Source organism: Larus michahellis, chromosome 5 (genome assembly GCF_964199755.1).
Source record: "Larus michahellis chromosome 5, bLarMic1.1, whole genome shotgun sequence".
Classification (NCBI taxonomy): Eukaryota; Metazoa; Chordata; class Aves; order Charadriiformes; family Laridae; genus Larus; species Larus michahellis.
In genome coordinates, this window is record NC_133900.1 from 76,287,101 (window position 1) to 76,313,085 (window position 25,985).

Here is a 25,985-nt window from a genome sequence, read left to right on the forward strand (position 1 = left end):
ACTCGTGTTACTAAGACCACTGGTAATTCCTTTTAAGACGTTAAAGACAACCAAAACCAATTTACACAACCCTTTATTAATAGTTCTCTCTAAAGACACTGTATAGAGCATTCTTTCAAATCTCTTAAAAAATGATTTGACAATGGTTGATTTGAGCAGTGCACACTTCATCTTGGAACTCATACTGTACCTGTCATTGAAATTTAATACATATACACATATTCTCCACTTGAGAATACAAGAAGTAACTCCTACTGACTTCAACGGAGTTTAAGTATATGCTTGGCTGAACTGAAGGCAAAGGTGCGGGGGCAAGGCTCACAAAAGATGAACGATTTGGTTTCTACAAACTATAGTAAACAGCTCACTACTACCAGGTATATGCAAGGCAGACTATGTCTTCAGAAATCAAATTAAAAGTTAGATTCAAAAAAGGACTTGGGTTACCTTGCCACAGCATAGAAACCTCGTCAGACTAGACAAACACCAGTCTGATGCATGGAAGAGCCAGGCACAGGCTAGGAAGGAACCTCAGGGCACAGGCGAGGCTGGACTCACAGACAGAAACACGTTCCTCCCCCAGGGAGACAAGCACGTTGTTCCAAGCTGCAGAATATGGCACTTTACCACAGTTTCTTGAAGCCAAACTACTGACTTTCATTTTCTTACTACACAGGTCAAAGCACAACCTTCAAATCCAAACCATTTGAAACATGTTCTTTCATGAATCAGAGCTGGGAAATGAGGGAGGGACGGTGCAACTTCTGGCTGGGTGCTGAGCAGCCATCCTCCCTCAATCGGTACAGCAAGTCAACAAATATCCCTTTACCTTCTCTGGATGCTGCCTGGTGCAAAATGCTACCCGAGAAGTCCGCAAAGAGCACATCTTGCCTACAGTAAAACAGGCAGAGAGGTAGACAACACCTGTGAGTTCTTAATTTACAAATGTAAACAATAAAAAGGAAGCAGCTTAACATCTTAGCTGTTCTTTTTTTCCTGTTATATGCAAATCTAGGCAATAGACGTAATCATTTCTACAGCCAACAACAAGTTTTGTTCCCCATACTACAGGGGAAGAGAAAACCTCTCCTGGAAGCCTATCTGCTCCTTCTGCTGTTCCACTCTTGGCATTCAGGATCCACACTTTGCCATCTGTAGATACTGCTGCCAAAAGAATTTTGTTCTTTAAGTCATCGCTTTGGAAAACGAATGGTGTTCCATATACACTTGAAGTGGCTTCAAATTTCCACAGTAAATTACCCTCCATACTACAACAGTAGATAAAGCGATCATGGGAGCCAAAAAATATTTCTTGCTTAGTTAAACTTGAGATGCATGGAGACGAAAACACCGGTCCATTAGTGGAAAACTGCCAAACCTACAGAAAGAACATAACCACCTATTATCAAAGGTTGTTCACATCATCAGTTTCACAGGAACTGTAATTTTTTAATAGACTAGCTGTTGACAGGAGAGCATTTTATTTCAAGAGCATACTAGATTTCAGCGAGGGCTGGCAAATACTTGTCAAATTACAAGTTAAGTTTTACACACGGAGTAAGTGCTAAAAGACTCATAAAATAGACGCGCAACACTTACTACCTTCTGTGAGGCCCACGTAAAGACGGCCAACTTGGGGAAATAGTATTCTTGGGCTGTTGTACGACAATTAGTAAGGAACTTCGAGAATTCTGTTAACATGCCATACTTTGCCAAAAAGGCAAACATTCCTTTTGTAATATACATTTCCCCTGCTCATGCTAATGATGTGCAGATCCCTCCTCAAGAGAGTATCAGTTCTGCAACGCTGCTGCAAGTAGACAGAGAGCAGGGCATGGGCTAAGACATATTTTATAATCAAAAAGGGCTTAGGAATTGCCATGTGTACTGCCTCCCAGGCAAGCAAACAGAAACAGCGTCAGTTGTTTTAACACCACATACAAACCACATTAATATTATTCTCCTTTAATTCAATGTGAAGGCTAACACATATTTTATCAGAATTATGACTTGGCTGAGATGTCAATGTTTTTTGATAAAAGCGTAAACATTCTAAGAAACCTTTATTTCTAAACAGCCACCATCTTACAGAAGAGATGGCTTTAAACATGCTTGGGCCCCAGAAACAAAACCATACCATTTAATTTGCTGGTACTACTCTTGACCATTTACTTTGGGAGTAAGCCCTGAACTAGAAATTCTGTTACTACATCAAGCAACTTGAGAGTCTGCAGTTTATTTGTGGTTTTGCCATGAACTGCATGGACTACCCCAGCCAAGCAGTTTTTCTTCTTTCTCCTCTATTTAGTTCACAAAAAAGTACACGTTAAACCTAAACATCATTAAACCTAGAAAACAGTATCAATGACGCACCTTACTCGGGGTTTTGTGATGAACGCAAAAAAACCCCAACAACAGCATTTTTACCTTTTCTCCAGAATGAGCGTAACAATATACGTTTCCATCCACACACCCAACACAAACGTACTTCTCGTTGCAGTGAGGAGAGGAGAAGAGTGGTTTTCCAAGGAAGCTTTTCCAAATCTTATTCCCCGTCACCTGTAAATGGCAGTGTGGAATATGTGATGCTTAACACAACCGTAAAAAGCTGCACTAAACAATCCTTCCTTTACAGCTTGACCCAGCCTTTAAGAATTGGGAAAAAAACCCAACAAACCCAAAACCCCCAAAAAACCCCCAAAAAACAACAAAACACAAAAAGCAAAGAAAAGCAGGCTTCTCCATTCCAAAATGCATACCAGAAGCAAAACTACTCTTCAAATCTTATTCCAACAAAATATTTAGTGTTTTCCCTGGGATACTAAATACCCCTGTTTCAACCTTCTCTTCCTCCCCCTACACAAAATAATAATAGTGTAGTAGTAGTAGTTTAAATAAATGACAGATTCATTTTTCATTCCATTCCCAGCTCCTCAGTATGTGATGAAGACCAATGAAGGAGAGAATATCTTGAAAACAAGTCATATTGGTTATGTCATAAACTATAAATACTATAAATAAAAACCCACAAGCTCCCACAAGCTATGATTGTCACAATAAGCTCCTAATGTAGCCTGCACGTTCCTATTTTTATAAATAATTATTTGGAGTTACAGTTGGGTTTCTCAACTACCTGTTACTCAGGACTATGGAAAAAGAAAAATTATCTGTTTATGCTTAACCACAGCCCATTAGAGCTGCAAAACCATACACTGGTCTTCTAACAGTAGGTTGGGTATTACTGATGAAGCTTGCAGCGGGCGGGAGGTAAAGACAGTTAGGACTGATGCTCTGGGTTGTCTGAGTAGAAAAACATGAACAGCTGCTCCAAGTGACTGTTCTTTTTATCAGGCAAGACCAGCTGTAAGCCAACAATGAAATCCACACATTTGCTCCACGTTTATCAAGAATGCCATTTCCCCAGCGCAGAGAACAGAACAGCAGTCCAAGACTAAGGGGCACAGCTCTTTAAATGACTACAGGGAGGGAAACAGTAAGAGGAATGAAGGGGCTTCTTTCTCTATTCTGTTCTGATTTCAGTAAGTTCTGTGTATTTTTTTGAATCCTACTTTCAAAGGGAGGGAGGGAGGGGAAAAATAATCTACGGACATGCTCTCACTCACTAGTTTAACTGATAAGGTAGTACATGGAAACGAGAAGACATCGATTCCAACTTTGGCTTACAGTCAGCACGTAAATTCAAGCAAGTCACTTCAGTTCACTATCACCAGTTAGCTTTCTGAAATACAGGAATTATTATGGTAACCTTGTGTATAATAATAAGGCCCTCAAGTGAAAAGTATCTTATGGTAACATATGATCATCTAGTTCCTTTCATCAGAAAAGCAATCTTAGCTTCAGAAATGCATCTTTGGTTTCATTTAAATTTGAGATTGGGATCAAAGACAAGTAAGCAAAGGTACGTACTGGGTTTACCGCCAATAATAGTCCTCCTAGAGTAGCAACATAAAGATGATGTGGAAAAGAACTTAGACAAGGAGATGAAAACACAGCTCCACCTTCGCAATGTAACTTCCATATACATGCCTTTTTCTGTACACACAAGAAAAATGAGAAATAAAAAATTTTACAACTGGAGTTGAAGTACATCATGTTTACAAAGACCTTCGAATATCAAAGCTTATCAAACAGTGCATTTATTTACTCAGCAAATACTAGTTAAGAAGTGAAGATATAATCTACATAATATTACAGCAACACATATGCCGCTGGCTGCTTTCTTTTCCAGTAAATAAAGGAAATTCAGCTCATGATGAGGCAGTATCTGCCCCTCTTTATTTTACGTCTCCCTTCATCTACTCTTTTGGAATGTAAGATTCTCTCTCCACCATTAAGCCATAGTTTTATTTCGAGCTGGGTACCCTATTCTGAAACACCCACAGAGAATTTAATAACTAAGACACTTAAGATTTGGTTTCAACCAGGACTAGTAGCACAAGAACCACAGCTGAGAACACCACTGAAACTATTTACTACCACATAATCCTAACACCACTTCAAGCAGGCTTAACTATTCCAAAAGTGTAATTGTGGACTCCTGAGAACACTAACACCTGTGAAGCTTCATCAGTGTGCTACAAATATGGTCTAAGTTGGATATTTCTTCTTCTATACATACAAGTTAGTGTTCTTACATAAATATCCAATGCGTACACATGTTGGTCATGCGATCCTATGTAGACTAGTCCACTGGAAGGGTCTACAACTGCAGAGCTTTTCACAGTATCTTCTGTAACAAAAGTCCAGTGTATTTCTCCATCGCCACTTTGAAGGACATACACTAAGCCATCATAACAACCTGTGTGAAAGAAAAGAGGGGGGAAAAGGATAATGAATATTTGTATTTATGGTGTGATTTATGCTGCTAGCTTCATCACTGCTGTAAAGAAATAAGATGACTCGCGAGGTACAGTTTCAAAACATCTTCCAAAGCTCCTCCTCTTCTTTTAGCACAAAGTCTTTGCTGATAGTTCATACATCCAAAGTTGATTGTTCTGTGTGTTTTTTCCAGGTTACATTTAGAGTATACTTATTTCACTGCCTTTCTATCAAATGTTACAGTAATAATATTAGAAGACATGGAGAGTTGCTGAAAAGGGACAATAATAATGTTTTTTTAATTACCTCTTTCCCTAATTTTCCTTTCTGAAAACAAAGACAGAATAAAGTCTGAAAGAACTTTCAGAATATTCTTTCAGAAGAATATTCTGAAAAAATAAAGTCTGTATGTCTTCTAATGAAAACCATAGTGCTAGAAACTCCTTCAGTTTTAATGAACATTAATGAACATCTAATGAACATTAGATTTTTTTATCAGAGTAAATAGCAATTAAAATACTAGCAAAAAGATGATAACATTAGCTTTGCATAAAAACACCTCACCACCTGGATGTCTGTTCTAATCAGTGATATATAAGTATTGGTTAAAAAGATAACACGAAGATGAATAATGGCAACTCCGTTGACAACAGATATGACAAAACCAAAAAAACTATCCAAACATGTTCTTTATATTTCCAAAAAGAAGAGTCAAAGGAGATAATTAAATGCTGTCAAAAATAATCTGAGGCACCAAGTACTGATTTCTACCTCTATCAAATTTTAAAGACATTTTAGGACTGTATCACCTTTCCATAATTTTTTTTAAAATACTTTAAAGGCCACACCTTAATCAACCACTAAAAAGAAAACATACCCATTGACTATTCCTTAATAAGGCCTTATTAATAACTTGGCATATAATAAATCACAAGTGTGCGTGTGTTAGATAAGCTCCATCACTGGTTATCATGAAACTTAAATTACTTCTTCCTTCTGTTCCTATATTACAATAAATTAGTTCTGAAGAAGATATGGAAGTTTTTGGATAAATGTAGATGGAGGGTATTCAGAGGTAAGAAATAAGATTGTCTGTCACTCCCCTTGTATTTAGCAGAAAAATAATTTCAAATGAAGGCTAAAACAAAAGACATACCAACAACAATGAATTTTCCACACTTAGATACGCAGGCAGAAGATTCAATACGATCTCCAAGGTTCTTCTCCCATTTTACTTCTCCCAAATCTAGATCAATCGCCTGCATTGCATGAGAGTGAGAGCCAATATATACAGATGCAGATACTCCTTCTTCAGCTGGTATTATAACCAGCGGTGATGCATCAACACATTTTCTTGTATTTGACTTCCATCTTATGCATAATGCCAACTCTGCCGTTGTTACATGACTACATTCTGCATGGATTTGCTGTACAGAGCAACAGTCAGTTTTATTTGCCTTGTTCGTAACTGCTAAAATTCTGTTCTTCATTTCATACCCTTGCTCGTGGCTCTTCATTACACTTGGAGTCACTAAATGCAGAACGGATGGTTGCTGTAGCAGTTCCACTCCTACCTGTACTGTATTACCGGGTTGCATAAAAGACTTGGTGAAATTCATAGAAAAAAAATGATTTCCTCTGCTTAGCGCAATAAATGAAATTAACCCTGAAGCAACCTCAAGATCTCTTTCAGATTTCAGTTTAATATATTTTCCATGGAATTCCTCTCCACTGTTCCCACTTAATTTTCTTTTCACAACATTGTCATAATTCATTAATTGGTCTTCATCTGGAAACAGAATTTTAAGAATATGTCCATAAACCTCTCCAATCGAGTGGCTGAGAATAACTTCCAGGAGTCCAGGCACAGCTTTGCCTAATAGCATCTCAATTTCATCATAAAATCGTAGAGCCTTTAAGGAGTCCCCACCACTGTACAGAAATACCGCATCTTTAGAAATTCCGCTGGAATCATCTAGGAGACCCAAAATAGACTAGAGAAAAGAAGAAGGAAAGAGGTAACAGTCCATAGGTGTTACACCACGTCACACACACAAAAACTCAAGTTAGGTAAAATCCACATAAATACCCAGAAGTCCCGCTAAAAATCAACAACTGAGGAAACTCACTAACCTGCAAAAAATCACACGAAACATTTTAGTACCAATAGAGGTAGTGATGGAACAAGAGTTGGGGACAAATGGGGAAACAGGGAGATACTAGTTCTGTACTACAAAATGTTTTGCTCAATTCCAATTCTGCAGTCTAAGGAATTAAAGCAAATTGTGCTGTATTTTCATTGGCTGTTTTCAATCTCGAGTCCATTTATCAATGACAACTTTGCAGATAAAACACTGATGCCTTTTGATAAAATTGGTTTAGGTGCTTTATTTTATTAATAAAACTTATATAAACTGGTATCTTTTACTTCTGAATTATTTAAGTAACCTACTTATCTACCTACTTTTGAAACTATAACCCCTTCAATTCATGACAGATTTTGGATTTGGCATTGTTACTACAACAAACAGCAATTTCTATGTCTCCTCTCACTGTACTCCCTGCTTCTTAAGTCTGGGTGTGAAGTCCAAATCCTCTGGTTTTGGAAACTACCTCCTGCTGTCCATATTGGGTCTAGGGCACATCCCATCCCTTTGGGTTATCATTTCTGTAGCCACCAATACAGTAAGTATCAGCACAGACAAATTATGTTACTAATTTCACTATATTTACTTGTTCAAGTCCTAGCCACAGCAAATCACACTTTCAGGTGAAACTTGGAAGCCTACCTTTGAAGAAAAAAAAAGTAATACTGTTTGGCATCACATTTCAGTACCTTGGAAAACAAGTCTTTAGCACAGAAATTTAGAAACAATACAAACAGACAGCCCAAGAGACAATTACGCAACTGCGCCATCTATTTAAAAAAAAAGACTCTTCCAATTCATAATTATCTTGAGAAATAAGAAACTCTGCTAACACAGTAGCTATTTTGTACAAAGTTTCCATGTCCCAGTTCCTTGTTTCCCTTAGGGACACCTTCTTTGGCATGTGAAGCAGTATTCAAAAAGCTGCTGACAGGTTACGTCCTTCCTATGCTAATTGCTGGTACCTCATAGCCTGCAGTTTTATCTGATAGAGAAATATAAATTACTCCCTCTTGGCCACTGCAGAGCAACTATATTTAAGTATTAACTGAACAGAAAGAGCCGTACTGCTTATATCTATAGGCAGCTAGAACGTTCTGGTTGCATTAGTCATACTTCTTAGAACTGTTTAATTCCTGACACATGTATAATGATCCACTTGCAAAGATAAAAAGGCAGCTCAAAATACTACCTTCCATAAATACTGCAATCTTTCCCACAATTCCTCTGCGTCACTCAGCTTACTGTCACGCCTTCTGGAGTTTAGATGGTTCTGGTAAATCTTGTTCAGTTGAGATATATCAACTTTGCCTTTGTAGAAAATAAAGTACGATTTTTTTCATTGCTCTTTTAGCATTTACACTTCCAAACCTTGCTCTGCCCAAATAGTCACTCTATTCTTGTACACACTTCCTTATTCAAACTCAACTGTACCTGTATTTTTTTTTTTACCTTGTCGATCAACAACACTTAACAAAACCCAATAATGTTTTTAAAAATTTACCCTAGCCTCCCCCCACATAATCCCACCTTTGGGGACTGATCTTTCCACAGCTGGAGTCAGGGGTCTATTGCATACCGCAACAGGAATGACTGAGAAAATAAACAGGCAGTCTTAATACTAAATTGATTTGATTCTCAAACAAAACATTATCAAGAAAACATAATACGTGGTCATCATTTCCTACGAGCAGATTGGTTATCTAACCTACGTATTTAAAAAGCATGAATCAAGTACTGGATTTTTGTAAATTAAAAAAAAAAAAAAAGGAATAGAGACCATTAAAATAAGTGGCAAGGGTACTTAATAGTTTCATTTACCATGTGATGTTAAAGGCAAAGCTTTAATCAGTACAAGCTCATCAGGGACTGCATGAGCTGGTAGACGTTTCTGGAGCTCTTTAAGTGTTTCTCTCTTTTCCAAATCATCTTTGGGTACAACAAACAGGATAAGTTTTTCCTGCTGATACCAGGTCACTGCACAAGCTTCTACCTGACAAAGATCTTCAGCAGCCTGTAATTAAAAAATATTAGTCTTGTCTTGAAATGCAGTTCATCAGTAGAGTAAAAGGAGTAAAAACCACAATTAAAAGAGTACACATTTAAAATTTGTATTTGTCTCCAATTCCTAGAAAACATCCTATGAAATACCTTCTCTAGTAGCTAAAGTTTGTATTTCTTCACATAAAAATGGATTCAGAGATATATATATTATTGGCCTAAATGCCATGAAAGAGATATAATCCATTCAGCCTTATAGAACTATCGCTCTATAAGCATTGCAGTGCAACACTCAGTTATTTTTCAGGTGTTTATACAGTTCTCAACTCTGCTGGAAGAAACCATAAAATAAAACAGATTTCCAAGAACTCAGAACCAAACTCCTCCCGAAATTATGTGACTAGATTTTTGATAATATACCCTCCCAATTTCTTTAGGACTCCTAAAAGTCATCCGAAGATGAGTAAATCCCCATTTCTGATGATAACGGTGTGTTCCTTATCTCTCCTCTTTTATACGGGCATACTCTACTCACTAGATGTTATATTACCTGCTGCAAACATTCAATATTAAAACGTTTGCCGTGACGTTTAATCTGATTGTCTTTCCGACCCAAGAAGAACAAATTTGCATTCTGCACTCTTACAAAATCCCCCGTTTCTCTCATTGTGCCCGGGGGTACAGTTATTTCATCATCAAGAAAGCAGATTCGTTCTTCGCCACCTACACAAGAAAAGATTGTGGTCACAAACATTAAATGGCTAACTGTAAATGAAAATTATAAAGAGTATTTTATCAAATTCTCCTAAACTCTAACAAGCATTGTAAGAAGTACTAAAAGATTATTATCAATGTCTAAACTTCTGCAATGTACAAACTGTCTATGCAGTTAATTCAGTTAATACACAGAAAGTACTTCAACTGAGAACGTCAAAATGCAAACAGGAAAAAAGGGCAATATAATGAAAGCAGAGACTGCAGATAAAATTATGGTAATTTCCTGTTCATCATTCCAACAACCTAAAATACCATCAGAAGGTTCCCAGCCCAAGGGGAACTTAAAATGCTATATTAATCAGTATATCAGTGGCAGACACCAAGTAAAATAGTCAAGGTATTATTAAAACTCAATTAAGAAAAGAATCTTAGAAGAATAAGAAATATAAAATAACCTATAAATATTTGTCCCTCGCCTTCTAGAACTGCAGAACCATTGGTATCTCTGACCTCAACTTTTGTTCCAAGGAGCGGTGATCCCAAAGGTATAGGGAAATCAGTTCTAAATACAAAAAAAAGAAAGAAACAGTAAAAATCTTTCCCTTCTGAACCAAAACAACTGTTCCAGAAATGAGTTATCATACTGGCTTTTAAAGGATTGGTATTAGAGCAAAAGTAGATGCTTGGGGCTTCTTTCTATAAATGTTTCTTCTTTAAAAACATCTCAATGTGTTCAAAATTAAAAACCTCATCAGTGTGCATGGGTTTCATTATCATATACCAAAAAAAACCCAGAATGATAGAAAATACGACTTCAATAGACCCTGAAAGACCAGTTTTTAAGTCCCCCGCATTGAACCTTCCATCAAGTTAACCAACTTAAACACACGTAAGTGCTTTCTAATTCATTCCTTCCCTGTTCTACCTAGTTTGAGCTTTTATTCTATCTCATTGCTGATGTTGTGTCAACAAGTACAGTTGACTCTTTCAGAAAAGACTAAAATAAAAGAAACTGTAATTTCAATGTCATGTATCTATTATAGATGACTTCTGTTGAGCTGTAGACCAACTCCCTCCTTTCCCTTCATTCTCTAGCCTCTTCAAGCACTTGCAGAACCTCATTTATTGAATATATTTCTCAGTGGAAGTAGAGATTAATGTATTTTCTTTAGTAAAGCAAACTTTAAAAAGCAAAGTAACTTTAAATAACTTTGGTAATATATGAAGTTAGGCATGGGTTCCAGTTCAATTTCTATCATAAAGTATCATATTTTAACCCAGCAGTTCTTGTTCAACTCCTGTTACTTAGGCTGTTAAAACTTCTTTTCTCTGATCAGTCAATGAATTCTTTATCTCAAGTTGATCAAAAAAAAGACAAATTTTCTAAAATGTGTATTTCTGCCAAGTAAAAATCTTCTCCTTTTCTTTCTTCCGGCCAGCTTTAAAATATAATTACCTGACAAAGAGGTATGAGAAAGCACCCCAGATATTCAATGTGTCTGCCCCGTACCATGGGAAAGTCCCAAGAAAAAGACAAAACCAAAAAAGAGTAGAGTTTAACATCACCACACAAACCCTCAAGATTCCTACATATTCCACAGAACAGCAAAAATAAAAGACAAACAACACCTCATTTGGCCACTATTATTACAAGATGTGGGATCAGACATTTAATTTTGCCAAACTATCTAAAAAACAGAGGGGGGCAGACCACTAAGGCACTAACTTTGTGCTGATTATTTTCCTTTTCTAGTGTTCTCTAGAAACGGTGCCAGTTTTTATCATTCAGCTAGCAAAAATAAAAGTCCACTGTACTCCAACTGTCCTGCCGATACTAAGAAATGAAGAAGACATAAAATGTTCTGTCTTGGTTTTGTCATATCTGGGGCTGCTTTCTGCAAAGGAACACTAATTCCCTTTGCAATGAGGCTTAGGGAGAACAGGATTGGAGGTGAAGTGTGGGAGACAACAGTCAGACTATTAAAACTTCCATCATTCTAACTGTACATCAGTTAGGACTGAAGAACACCGCATTATCTCTGGAGCACAGAAACTTTTGAGTAGAAAAAACAGTTTCTGTGTGGAGAAGGTAATGTTCGAACCCAGAGAAATCAGAATAAAAATGAGTTTTGCATGAGAATTTAATAACGCTTTATGACCATCCACCGTTTTCAGTCTTCAAGGGTTTAAGTACCAGGTTAATACGACGCATCGTTTGTCCAAAACATCCCATTTCATAGGACACATCTAACTCAAGTCACATGTATAGTTATCATGCCAGGGAATAATCACACATTTCAGAGAGCAAATGAAACACTGAGCTAACTGGAAGTACTTTTCACGACCTTGACACTCCTGCAACTCTCTTTATAAACTACAATGAACAAAAAAAAACAGTAATTGAGTGAAAATGGCAGAGTGTTCAGTGATGAAAAGAAAGGACTTGTGGAAGTCTGAATAAAATTACTGTGAGACCTCGGGTGAGCCACTTTGGACAAATTTCTGTCATACATGCTAGTCAAGTAATACCAGTGGGATCATTTGCTGAATAGTATAATACCCAATAGCAGAAAAACCCCACTACCTACACTCCACTTAATCGATTATTTGTGGAGTTTTAAAGACTGTAGGCAAAAGCAGGTACCAGTAAGAAACACACTTATATCTACTGATTACATTTGAAAGTAATCTTTGAGCATTTTTGCTTACGGTAAGTAAATCACAGAATTAACATTCTGAACTTGACAGAGCTAAGGTGTGAGTCTATCTTTGTTCCCAGGCTACGACTGAGAGCTACAGAGCCCCGCTTCTTTACTCTCACTGACAGCTTTGTTAGATTTCTCCTCTTTGAACATGGAAGATCTCACTGGAAAAGCCTCATGATGAGCAAGAGTATGGCTAACTGAAGTTACTAGCAAATTGGGTAGGAGCCGTTTGCCTGCAGAAGTGCAACACTGGTTCAATACTGCCACATAGTCAGAGACAGCACACCTTGGACTAGGCTAGTCCAGGTTCAGCATGTGGAATGCCAAGCTGGAATGAGGAAGAGGTCTAGATACAGACATGACTAAAACAGAGACCGTCACAACACATTATGTGAAACAGGCCTACAAGTACACAGGATTTCAGACTGCAGTTCTGTCATTCAAGAATCACTCATCAACAGCTTCTACTTGAAGGAGGTTATATTAGAGCAAGAGAAAATGGATTAGTCTATTCCTACACAAAAATCAAATGTAACTTGTACCAGCATAAACACTCATGAGGACTCAGTAGTCCTGGAAACAGGAGACCAAGGTTCTATTTCTAGTGATTCTCATCATTCACATGCCACACCACAAAACCAGTTAATTTTCCTACCTAAAATCAGCACTAAAAACTTCTTCAGGAATCTTGTAGCAAGTGGCCCAGCTTGACACTTCAGTAATACCATACAGATTAAAAATACTTGTTTTGTTCTCCTTGTGCTTCCAAGTTTTCAAGAGATTCAGTACAGGAAACGCTTCACCACCAAGGGCTAAGACACGAAGTGAAGTATTTGCAGACAACACTGTTGATTTAATAATGTGAGCTCCAAACCTTCTGAGAAGCGTTGGTGTTGCCTGTATGATATATATTTAAAAAAATTTTAAAAAGGACAAGAGAAAGACCTGTTATATTTTTTCAGTATATGCATAAACCTCTTCCTACTTTATCATATCCACTGCTGTATTGTGGACGTACTTAACAATCTATGTATAGCAGATGGCATCAACCATCAGATACAAGTATATATCATGCTGGTGTTTTGCGAGATTTTGTTTCTTACGTGGAGCCTTTAATGAGTACCATCAGCACCAATCTATATTTTTCTGCAGAGCTTCTTCTATACTTAGATGTGTTATGGGTTCCCTGTTGTTTCTCAGCTATTATCTAAAGTGTGTGCACATTAGTTCTTGTGTTAATTACTTTGAAACAGAAAGCAGCAAGGCTGGTATTCTCTTGATGTTACTGTTTGAGCTTTCCTCCCCTTCATTCCAGCATGTTACAGCTAAAATATAACCTATACATCCGATTAACCCGCATAGAGAATATTTAAAGACCTTTCCATAGCAATAAAAACTCCTAGGATGCCAGATTCTGGATTGTTCCCTATTTGTGTAACTATAACAGTTTACAAAGATTAGTTTTCTGAAAGCTTTCACATCACACGCTAAAATAAGCACAGGAAAAAAAAAAGATAAAAAAAAATAAACAACGGCAAAAAAGAAACAAGACAGCTTCCTTAAATACCACTACTTGTATAAAACTATTGGTGACATAGAGTCTTTTCACTGAAGGGTAAAGCAGCAAATTATTTTAACATAAACAATTCACTCTCATTCTTGACTATTTTTTCAAGTAAGACTAATGGAAAATTTATGGAATTTTTTCTTATCAGGTTACTTTCTTCTAGTAATAGATTAAGACCATCCCTTTTCAACTGATCATTATACCTTTAGTGAATTATAACAAAGAAAAAGGGAGGAAAAAAATTACTCTTCCCCTCCCTCATAATCATTTTTCAGATTTCTCAAGTCTGCTCAAGCAAGTCAAGAAGGGAAGGCAATGTCTTGCTATAATTTAAGAAACATTATAAAATTATTCTTATCAGTTAAGTGATAAGAATATTTTTGTCATTAATTCAGCTGAGAAGCCCTTGCTTCACCGATTAAGATACTGATCAAAAAAACACAAAATCAAACTTTTCTTAGAGATCTCAAATACCTTCATTCACCAAATTTCGCCTTTTTCTATTAGCCCTTAACATGCTTTAAAAAATATATCTTAAAAAGTCTTAAAAAACAGACTTTAAAAATCTTGCTAATAGAGATTAATACCTCAGAATTTTTTTCTAAAAGCAAGTGAGCTAAACCGATCAAGAAACTTGATTATGATAGGAAAACCTACACCATCAAGATTTATAGCAATCATCATAAATAAAAATAAGAGCAGAGAATAAAGTTACGAAATATTTGTAACTAGTGGATTTTTTTCTGCTGTGGAATCCTCAACTAACTACTCATAGTCTTAAATTTATACCCTACAATCTCAACTACCACCATTTCTCCAAAAGAAAAGGAAATCTTAGCATTTCGATGACTGCAAATACTTCAGAATTACAACGCTAATGACAAAGCAAGGCTTGGGGGTTGATTTATCACAATTCATAGACTAATCACACCATACTCATTTTGTTCAAAGTTACCAGTGAGATCCATTTCTAGCGCCTCTTCCCCCTACACCCTGATTTAAGTTTCTATACTCAATTAACAGTTTTACAAAGTACCTTGTTATAGTACAAGGCGAGGGCTTGGCTTATTAAGGCGTGCTGGACGCTCGTAACTTCAACTACATTTTCCAAAAGTGAACTTTAAAACTATTAAAATTGAGATCACATAGGACATGATCTATTCCAAGCCTTGTATAAGCAGGTGGCCTGAAAACATACCTGTTGCTGTGGAATCAATTATTCTCTTGTTCTCATTATTGTAAAACCAACATTTTATCACCCTATAAATGGCACTGGTATAGTTCTTGTATTTTTAGCATAAAGACTACCACTAAAACTTCAAAGTTGTTTACGAGGAAAGGCTCTAAGATCAAGCCCATTGAAAAGTGCTAAAAAGGTATATAACGGGTTACTCCATTACCGGAATCTTTGGAACTAACTGCTTAATTAACAGCATAATTTAATTAGTTCTTAAGAATTAATGGTTTCTTAAGACAAATGTTGGTTTTATCTTCAGTTCCTTGTTTTTTGCCACAAAATGTTTGAGGCTTTGATCCAATGGTAATTTTCTGAACAGCGAATGTGCTACAGCAGAAGGCACAGCATGAGCTACGCTTTCAAGGGGAACGCTCCTGCTCTGTTATCATTAGCATCTGGGCTGATGAAAAAGTAGTACATATTAGCAAAGGTGAGAAACAAGACACTGAAGACACTTATCTCAGGTGTTGCCTACCTGCAACACTGTCACATGGTGATGGCGAAATAGAGCAGCAGACAGCTCCACAGGCATCATTTTAATCGTGTTTGGTACCATGAGGAGAGAGGCTCCGCTTGTCAGAGCGATGAACAATTCAACCACAGACGGGTCAAATGTTAGAGGAGAAGCCAGGAATAGCATATCATCCTGTGTGATCTCAAATATGGATCTAAAATAAGAAAGCTAAGAATTACAAATCTGATGCTGGTTGTTAAAATAAATCCAAACTGGAAGAGCAACATGAAAGAAATGTGTTTTAGCAAAGCTAAGGTCTGAAGGGCCGCTCTGAATATATAGGCGTATGCAGGGCAGAGAATTCGAACAAGAACTTCTGCATCAAGACAGTAACTACTGATTAAACTAATGAGGTCCTTTACAAAAATATCCACCACACTATGCACCAGTAGAGTATACTGAAGGGCATATTTCAACTAACAGGGGAAAAGAAAGAGGAAAAAAAGAAAAAAAAAAGAAAAAAGAGAAGGAAAAAATCGAGAAAAAAAAAGAGAGGGAAAAAGAGAGAAGCAGCAGAAAAAGAGAAGAAGAAAAGGTGGTATTTTCCATAATATGTTGTTTTAGAAAGTATTAAATGAAACAGAAAGAAACCCAGTTAGCCAAAAAGGAATTAGGACTTAAAAACTACAGAACACACTAAATATAACTGTGAATGAATAATTAACTTTGTTATCTATTTCTTCTAAGCTGCAAGCCAGACTACAAGACTTACAGCAACAGCTTCAAAATTCAGATAAAGCACCATTTAAACGCTAAAAATAACATTCAGAGAAATAAAATCTTATATGATACTATTTAGAAACAAGAGAAACAAACACAAATCTAAAAAGGCAGGGAAGGAGGAAGAAGTGAACGAGTGTTAGCAAAACCCCAGCCTACACTCCTCTGAAGTATTAAAAAAAAAGGGTCCCTAAATGACAAATCTGTAAAAGCATTTAAAAGGAAAACTGGAAATCACACTTACTTGAGATGCTGAATATTTGGCACTATACATTTATGAGGCACTCTGACTATTTTGGGGATCCCCGTAGTTCCCGATGTATGCAAGACGTACGCTAAAGGGTATTTCTGGCCAACGTCCATGTATCCTCCTTCTGATGTTTTTACTTCGGTTTGATCTGGGCAAATGGTATATCCTGGCTGCGAGTTACCCGTAGCATTGAAAGGTTCATATTTACTTTTCACATCATCTACTCGTGAATTTAAATCAGCATTGCTCGAGCTTATTTGGAACAGAGTTAAACCAATATGTTCTATTGCGGAAGAATTGTGGTAAAACCAACCAACATGGGACATCTGGAATTTCTGTAAGAGAAAATAAACAATTTAAACAGCAGAACTCAGGATGCACTCTTATTGTTCTATGGTATGCAATGGAATATAAAACAGCATTTCATACAAATAGGCTGTGATTTTTCATCCCTCTACTTTTGGAGGACAGTTTTAAGCTCATGTATTTTTATATATTAAATATTAGCAAACACAGACTTTATAAATAAGAAATGAACAACTCTCTGAGCAAATAATAGAAAGAAAGGGAAAATATACAAATGAATTCTGCAGAAGACAAAGAATTCTGAATTATAACGAGACAGTCCAATCTTGTCTATTCCTTTTGCAACGAGTGATGGTACAAGATTTGGAAGGAGTTGGACAAAGGGAAACCAAAGAATTAAATACAGGAGTTATTTTAAACTATTGCAAAGATTTCCAGTTCTCAACCTTGACATATGGAGAAAGAAGTCTGGAAAAGTCTTCCAACACCAGTGCCCTACAAGCTTGCCTGGACAACACTAATAGGAAAGTAGGCAATTTTTATTTTTTTTTCCTAACAGGGAGAGAAGCACTTTATACTCCCAATTTTAAATATGTTCTTTTCTGAATGAGGAAGACAACCTCTTGACATGAAGAAACAAAAGAACCCCACCCAAGCTTATTAAAACAGAATGCAACCTGAATAGATACGCGTTTCTAAATTGTCCTTTAACGCTTCCTGTGGAAGCCTGAACACTTACATTTATTTTGTCATTCTCAATAAGAATATATTGAAGATTGCTTTTCTTCATGAAGTAAGCAGATAACATTGGTGGTGCATCTGGATCAATAGGAGAATAGGCAGCTGGAACTTGAAGGATTCTAGCAACACAAAAATGTTTTAAATGTATTGAAAAAAAATTAAGAAAATCCTCTTAAATTTCACTAACATTTCTTCTATACTGCAATTAGTTCCCAGAGACAGAAAATGTAGTCATAACATGACTTTTAAAGATTTTGTTACAAATAAAGTAGGAAGCAAATTATAACCACTGCTGCCTTTTGGTATTTTACAGCAAGGAGAAACATTAAAGCTAGATGAAAACACTCGAAGTTCTTCCTGGCTAAGCAGGCTGGTGATGACAAAGGTACCACTGACATCAACAGCACCACGTTTTAAAAGCTTCTGCTATTGACTAGGAAGAGAAATATAAGCTTTTCATTTATACATATACGTGTATAAACTCATTTTAACACAACACCGAAAGTCTGCATGCTGAAAACACTTTCTGTTCTCACTAGTCTAAAGAATCCAGCATAAGAAAACCTGAGCACGTACTGGAATTTCTTCCCTAATAAACAAGCAGAGGAATGCGAAGCATCATTCTGCTCATTCACTACGCTTTACATTGTGGTGCTTCCTCACCGTTGCTCACTGCAATCCTCCCCTCTAGTGGCTCCATTTGATAAAGACAAGCACTTGAATTCATTAACGCCACAAAAAGCCAAGATGAGTAAGTGGCGACTAAAATATGAACGGTTTCCATAAAGCTTCACTTTTCTTCCAAAGCTGAGTTCCCATGTACAATTAGTTATATTTCCCCTTTGTGCAAATGATCTATCACTGCAGCAATAACGAGATCCAGAACAAAGACTTGGAAACGGCAGCATTCTGCACGCCTGAACAGCCACTGGAATCACTAAGCACTTAAGCCTGTCCTGCATCATATACAGTAGTTAATTACTCAGCAACGATGGCTGTAAGAATCAAAACTCCCCAGTAGTTTCCAGTCACACAGCAAAAGAAAACTGTGTTGCTGCTCAGTTCACTGGGATATAAGACAAATCAAGTTGGAAGGGACCTCAGGATGCCTAGTCCAACCTCCTGCCCAAGCAGGGGCAGCTGTGAGACCAGACCAGGGTGTTCAGGACCTTATCCAGCCAGGCCTTGAAAACTTCCAGGGATGGTGCCTGCAGAACATCTCTGGGCAATCCACTCCACTGCTGGACTGCGGGAAAAGTGGCTCCTAATCAGCGAGAAAGTTCCTCAGCGCTTCTGGGAGGTTTATGATTACAGCACTCGCTCACTTCACTGCATCTTTACAGTCAACTGTGATACATCTTACATGGTTGTGTATTTTAAGTGCAGGAAAACACTGAGACAGATCATCCCCCTAAGAAGCACAACTGCTGCTGTATACATCAGCTGGAAGCAATATGCTTGCGATGCCGCAATTCTATATTTCATTATAAATGCAGTGGATATAAAAGATACGTGTATAAACAATACAAACATTAGAATTCATCAGCAGAAGTAGGATTTTTAAAATTGCTGAATTAACATGAGCGTTGAGATCAGAAATATTTCAATTCCCTAGCCATTAAATAATCAATGTCACTTTAGTGCTGCATTGCTCATTACTTTTTTCTACAGTATTTGTAATGGAACTGTAACTGTAGACTCAATTAGCTTAGAGCATGAAATTTGTTTTCAATGCATCTTTTTTTTTTTGCTAGCAAGACAAGAATACACTAAAACCTGCATACTCCTTTTTTTGTATATATACATTTATTCTTTTACATCACCTCCATTTTTAAACAAGCACTACAAAGATACTAGTAATTAATTTTTAAAATTTCTACAAATATGCTTAATCACACACTTTTTAAGAAAATGGATATAGTTACATACAGTTTAGATCAATGAACTTAAGATTCAAAAAAATTTTAGCAGCGGCTTTTCAAAACATTATATTACTGCCATCTCTTTTCTTAAAGAATGCAAGACTCCGATGCCTCTTGACCACATTACTATGGCATTACTGGATTTTTGTTGTTATTAAAAATATAAACAAACTGAAAATTTGTTTTTATAGAAGTGGCTCTTAAAAAACCTGCACAGATTGCAAGCATTCAAGCCATTACCCCAAGATCCAAGACGGTAAGTTTATTCCTGGATAGCAGTAAAGGCCTATTTCACATTTTCCTTGCTGATCACAGTGCTTTTGAAGGAAAGCTGTTAGTTCCGTGGCAAGCTTAACGACCGTCGCATATGTGTAGAAAGCTGGAGGTTTGTCATTGCATTCATCAAACCAAACTGCTTTTCTGCCAGAGTACAGGCCAGCTGCCTGATTCACCAGTTCCTGAAGAGTCATCTCGGCTGCATGCCTTCAGTCCCCCTGAAAGATTAACAAAACTGACTGCATTGTCATCTACTAACTTTTAATACTTCAGTCAAAGTACACAAAACACTACCATGTAGAAAAAAAAGATATTTGGCACAAAACACCCAGTTTCATCACACTTTATCTTGCAAAAGCATAAAGCATAATGCTTTTTACCATGGGTCTCATCCTAGGGCCCACGATACAGTAATTCACTAAGATTTCATTGTGCAGACATAGTTTGGAGCTCACTATTGCACCTTTATTTTTAAAGCTAGGCGCAACTGAATTAATAGTTTCATTAACACAACTAAATTAGTAACAGAATTGTGAAATGTCAATCTCTCCTTTGCCAGCAGAAGGACCAACGTCAATTGCCAAGTTCTGTAGGGTACTGGCCGTGCTGGAGCACGTCTCTGCTCTGTGGGGCCCTCCCGCCATAGAATCACAGAACGGCAGGGGTTGGAAGGGACCTCTGGAGATCATCTAGTCCAATCCCCCCAGAGCAGGGTCCCTGCCAGAGCAGGGTCACCCAGAGGAGGTTGCACAGGAACGCGTCCAGGTGGGTTTTAAATGTCTCCAGAGGAGACTCCACAGCCTCTCTGGGCAGCCTGTGCCAGGGCTCTGCCACCCTCAAAGTTTTTCCTCGTGTTGAGATGGAATTTCCTGTGTTCCCGTTTGTGCCCGAGACGGATAACCGAGTTCCAGTCACGGCTGACCGGAGCGCTCCAGGCTAAGGAAGGCCGGGTCGGCCTCCACCGCGACAGCGGTCCCGATCGAGGGCAGACGACTCCTCCGCACCCCGCCACGCTCCAAGCCCCCGCCCCGGCCACCGCTTTCACACACACGGTCCGTCCGCTCCCGGACCCAGCGGCACCGCAACACAAGCCCCCACCTGAGACAGCACCTCCCGACGCCCTCCTTCCCTCCGCTGCCACCTAGCAACCAAAGGTCAATGCTTCTGATTGGCGGGACGGCGTTCGTCCTGCCCGACTCGGCAGTAACACGCGCTCTCATTGGCCGGCGGCCGTCGCGCCCTTTGGGCATCCGCAAGCTGCGCCCGGTGGCCTGCGTGGGGCGGCGCCATTTTCTGCTGAGGGTGAGGGGGGCGGCGGGTGCGGCGGAATCCTCCCAGCCGTGGCCGGTTCTGCGGCAGCGCCTCTTCGGAGAAGAGACAGAGGCTACAAAAAGCGTAGGGAGCCGGGGTGGAGAGCGAGGTTTCCTCGCCGCGCTCAAATCACTCGTCTGTCCCCGTCCCTTCCGTCCCGGGAGGTGGTACGGGCCGTAGCCGAGGCTGAGGGGAGGGGAGGGGAGGGGAGGGGACACCGGTAGTGCTCTGCGGGCTGCATGCAGGGCAGGAGGATTTAACGTAAAACACGGCATGATTTGCCTCAGCTACGAGGCGTTTTCAAGGTGACTTTATTAAAGGAACGCTGGATACGTACTGCCGGCGAGTGCAGCGAAGGGAGAGAGAACGAGAAGACCGGTTCATATGCGTTTTTAATATTGCGCATGGGAGAAGTTAGACATTAGCTTTCTACTGTTTTGTCACATTTTGTAAATGATAATTTGGCACAGTTGCAAATTGGTAATACAGCAGAAACAGTTTCACAGTAAAACGTTAAAATTATACAAATAGCGACACCTAAAACCAGAGGAGTTCTTTCCCTCAACATGGTGATTGCATGTGTGTGTTTGCTGTATGTGATAAAAAAAGGCCTGGTAACCTGAAGCATAAATCCAGCTGTCAGAGAATAAAGTGACACTTGAAAAGTATCTCCCCTTTAGTATATTTTGGAAAATGTGTACTAAAGATGAGGCATGTAGTGTGTCTAAAAATTACAGGGCTTACAGCAGCAGATGTCACATGCGTAACGTGGAAGGAAAAAAGGCATGAGGACTCATTTTATCAAAATCAGAATTATGCCACCAAATGCTCAAATCATATTTAAGCAATTACTACCAGACTTCAAAAATAGCAGTTACGTTGAAAAAATGTTAAAAGAGTATTTGCACAGGTTTCGTTTACAGTCTGTTCTATAGACGGTTTCAATAAATTCTGCTTGCAACCATGTTAAACTGTTCACCTAAGTTTTTATCTCAAGTAGAAAGAGCTCCTCACATGTAACCATAACCTAAGATCTCAACTTATCCCTTCTTTTAAAAATGATTGCTTTTTTGGGGGGCAGGAAAGAAGAAAGGTGAAAAATGTTAATGACAGTTTTTCTGTTTTCTCACACTCCTCCCTGGTTAATCTGGAACCTTTTTCTTCTTTGCTCAATTTACTGTCCAGATGAACTGTTACGGTTCTATTAAAAAACAAACAAACTTGCTGATTAGACGAAAGAGATACTCATATATCTCCCAATATGCAGATCTGGGCTTTGTTGAAGAACACACAGAGCCCACCGCTTATGAAAATCTAGATTCTCCCATAGGCCTGACTGCAAGTAGGTTCTGATTCAACTGCACGAGGCACAGTCTTGACTTCATTAAATGTATTTATGCGCTTTCTTGAATTGGGACTATTGTTTTGTGATTGTCTGTCAGGCACAATTGCTATAAATCCCACATAAGAAAGCTCACTTCTGAATTTAATCACCAGTGCTGTAATTCTCAACCATGTGGAAGATGATGGGGAAGGAAGAAGCTGTTAAACTTCGCTATTATTTTTTTAACAGTGTCACAAACAATTATAAGGCCAAAATACACAATATTAAATACAAAATCTAAAATTAAGTTGCTGGTATTCAGTGAAAAAACTGAGGTATACAAAATATTTTTACAATTGTGCGTAAATTTGCAGTAAGTTTTCAAAAGGTGCTTTTCCATTTTCAGCTAAGTGGTTCGTTGTCCAAGTGATCTTCATGTATACAAGTAACTGTGTAATTGTGACCAGTTAAAAAACACAATGCATTCAATAGCTAATGGTTCTTCAGAACTCTTTTTTTTTAAAAAACATTACATTTATTGTAACAGCAGTAATGTAGCAAAATAAGACTATACCCAAAACAACTCATAATCTTGATACGTTGATATGTTGTTTTTACTGTTAAAAATTAAAAGTTGCTTTATTTTCAGTTTACTTTGGATGTTGACATATGAAAAGCACACTGAGCATTAGCTCAGAATTCAGAAACTGTGAGGATTTATCCTGGAGAAAACAAGATATAAAACAGAAAAAAAATGGCAGTGCCAAGTATTTTTTCTCCTTCCACATCCTATTGGCAATTGATAAAAGCACACCAAGATAATGTAACTACACTGGACTTCAAAAAAATAATTTTAAAGTTACAAAACTAGAGAGGTTTTGGCTGAGCATTTCCCTGAGTCTTCATTTGTTAAAATCATACACTAGGTATTATGTTCATAGAATCTGTTACAAAGGGCTTGATTAATAAAGGCTGTGTAGCTATATATGCAAAAGTTCGGTACGTCTATTCTTAGAAAGCCTAAGCAAGAACTGCTGAGGAAACGATTCCTCAGAATCTGGTATTTTTCCTAAGGAGAAAAGCAAACTTCACGGACTTTTGCATTAAGATTTTGGTAATTTGAAATTACACCACACGGTTCATGATTTGTGAACAAGTCTAACAGGGATATCATTTGGGGCAAGACTGAAACAAAAAAAACTCTGGGACTGCTACATAATTAAAAAAAAAACTTTGGTTTTTATAATTTTTTGTGAGAAAATAGAAGGCACAACTGTGCATCAAAACTACATGATTTTGTATTTTAATCTGCTTACATTGTTTTTATCGGCACATCGGACTTTCTGCAAGTCTTTACTGTAAAGATGTATTTTATTAACAGTGATTAGTTGGCTGTAATAAGCTTTCTGTATGATCTAAATGTAAGAAGGCCATTAGCATCTTTGAAAAAGGTACATTCCACGAAAGATGAACTGATGCCCATCCACTAAACGTTCACCACTCAAGCTCCACAGGATACTCCCCAGTGAGACACGCTGTGCAATGACCAATCTTTCCGAGGCGCGATTTTTGGCTTTTAAAGCTGTTCTCGTTCTCTTGTCTCGCTTTGATGCTTTCTTGCACGGACGATACCAGCCCTTCCACAGAAAGATAGACAACACTGTCTGCGCCTAGAGGAAATAAAGAATATACGTCACCCATATTGCACAAATAGAACCAAAATTCATAGTGTGCATCAAGACTCCCTAAACTCCCTGTAGTTTCCCAGTAGTTGGGGTCTGGAAGCAGATGTGTGCATGGCTGGTGCTTCCCAACCTGCACGGCTTGGACCACAAACCCTTACGGGGACTTGGAGAAGGGGACAACCATCACATTAAAAAAACCCCCAGTATGCAGTTCGTGTGAATGTGCTAGCAGTAGGGAAGTTTGAAAGCCTTTTCACGTCATTAGTTTTCTATCGTTTGAACTCATTACTTTGTGAATAATACTTAAAAATGAGAGAGTACAAACTTGAAATACTTCAACATGCCTTCATAATAATTTCGGGGAAAAGAAGTCATTGTAATACTGGAGTAAGTATTTAACACAGGAAATCCAAGTTTACCGTTTTCTAACTGTAACCACAGCTATGTTCTTAAACTATTTTTCAAAATCTTTTGCAGGACAATAGGCCGCGTATAGTAGATTTCCTCACTCTCAAGCCTTCACATGACTTCTCTTGCTGATACCCAGATGAAGAGCACGTTATTTACCACAGCACAAGCAACATAAGCTGTCGGTTCTTTTGTTCTGCTGCAAACGTGACTCATTCTAGAGATCTGAGAATGTATTTAACATTTTTTGATTAGTTTCAAATGTCATTTCTTTTAAAGTGGACTATATAATGCAGTTAAATTTATTTACATAAATTTAAATTCATAGGAAAATCAGTAGGTGTTTACAAATTCCAAACCTATTTTTATGACTGTATCATGAAAGTGAAACTACATTAGCTTTTTATTATAGGATAGATTTTCACCACATATTTTCTTCCTGGTATTTTGCCGACAGCAGCTCCTTGTTGTAAAGACTTTCCCAGAAGGATCTCTAAGTATTGGAAAGCTGTGTTGTCACACCTTATTTGTAACTTATGTTCATGCAATTATTCTAATGCCTTCTATTGTTTGGAGAAATATAATTCACTGACTGTGTTAAAAAAAAAAAGGGTGTAACTAAATTGTTTTGATCTGTAGGGTAACTCACAATGCAGAAATTTAGTGCATCAACCATAGGATTTCTTAGTCAGTTTTGCCACTGTTGCCTTGATGTATTGTCCTTAATCTTGATGTAGACAATAAAATAGCTACAGGTAAAATCTCTCTCTCAAAAAAAAAAAAAAAAAAAGAAAAAAGAGAGAAGAAAAGGAGAAAGAAAAGGAGAAAGAAAAAAAAGAGCAAAAAAGGGAAAAAAAGAAGAAGCATTTACCTATATAGTTTGCAAGATCATGGAATTCAGGTCTGTTGGCAATGAGTTCTTCTTTAGTTGGAATGTTTATTCCCATGTAACAAGGAAATCTTATGGGAGGTGAAGCCACACGGATGTGCACCTGAATAAAAATACAGTTTCAAGACAGACCGTTATAAGGTGAAGGGCAACAGATCATAACACAATAGCAAAGTCTCAGTTCTGCAAAATAATCATGAAGAACAGAGCAGAGCACTACACAGAAGTCATTACAGTTAAAAGTAAGATAAAGGGATTTTTTTTTCTGATTTTTAGAATTTATTTTTACAATATTTCCTAATGTTATTCATAGAATCATAGAATAGTTTGGGTTGGAAGGGACCTTTAAAGGTCATCTAGTCCAGCCCCCTGCAATGAGCAGGGACATCTCCAACTAGATCAGGTTGCTCAGAGCCCCGTCCAACC

At 37.8% G+C, this 25,985-nt stretch overlaps 2 protein-coding genes across 4 annotated transcripts in view; both read right to left on the reverse strand.

Moving 5' to 3' along the window:
• Positions 1 to 55: 55 nt before the first annotated feature.
• AASDH (aminoadipate-semialdehyde dehydrogenase) lies at positions 56 to 21,175 on the reverse strand. Of its 3 annotated transcripts, none has more exons than XR_012587114.1 (15): positions 21,041 to 21,175; positions 19,907 to 20,160; positions 17,743 to 17,863; positions 16,692 to 17,032; positions 15,689 to 15,881; positions 13,065 to 13,306; positions 10,160 to 10,266; positions 9,538 to 9,710; positions 8,808 to 9,000; positions 8,179 to 8,297; positions 5,996 to 6,833; positions 4,675 to 4,819; positions 3,928 to 4,053; positions 2,428 to 2,559; positions 56 to 1,378 (listed from the first exon to the last, which is right to left on the reverse strand). XR_012587114.1 is itself a non-coding variant. In XM_074588133.1 (15 exons), the coding sequence occupies exons 2-15, from the start codon at positions 20,134 to 20,136 to the stop codon at positions 971 to 973; spliced, it is 3,387 nt and encodes a 1,128-aa protein (XP_074444234.1). In that variant the 5' UTR covers positions 20,137 to 20,160; positions 21,041 to 21,175; the 3' UTR covers positions 56 to 970. The 3 variants fall into 3 exon arrangements, 2 of the variants coding, with proteins under 2 accessions (XP_074444234.1, XP_074444235.1); XM_074588133.1 differs by having other exon boundaries at positions 4,656 to 4,819; XM_074588134.1 differs by lacking the exons at positions 17,743 to 17,863; positions 21,041 to 21,175 and having other exon boundaries at positions 4,656 to 4,819; positions 19,907 to 20,009.
• A 2,623-nt stretch (positions 21,176 to 23,798) lies between these two features.
• PPAT (phosphoribosyl pyrophosphate amidotransferase) overlaps positions 23,799 to 25,985 on the reverse strand; it is a 48,415-nt gene continuing 46,228 nt past the window's right edge. Inside the window, exons 10-11 of the mRNA XM_074588139.1 lie at positions 25,542 to 25,662; positions 23,799 to 24,247 (exon numbers count right to left, since the gene is read on the reverse strand). Coding sequence (XP_074444240.1) covers positions 24,072 to 24,247; positions 25,542 to 25,662 — 297 coding nt within the window. The 3' untranslated portion in view covers positions 23,799 to 24,071. The remainder of the gene's footprint in view (positions 24,248 to 25,541; positions 25,663 to 25,985) is intronic.

What these genes read in the sequence shown, in the direction of transcription:
- AASDH (XM_074588133.1), bottom strand. Translation starts at nt 20,136, where the DNA reads ATGACTCTTCAGGAACTGGTGAATCAGGCAGCTGGCCTGTACTCTGGC. An exon ending in CCAAATATTCAGCATCTCAA is followed by an intron (nt 15,882 to 16,691) that starts GTAAGTGTGATT and finishes TTCTTATTTTAG; the next exon opens with ATCCATATTTGAGATCACAC. An exon ending in ATATTGAATGTTTGCAGCAG is followed by an intron (nt 9,001 to 9,537) that starts GTAATATAACAT and finishes TTTTAATTACAG; the next exon opens with GCTGCTGAAGATCTTTGTCA.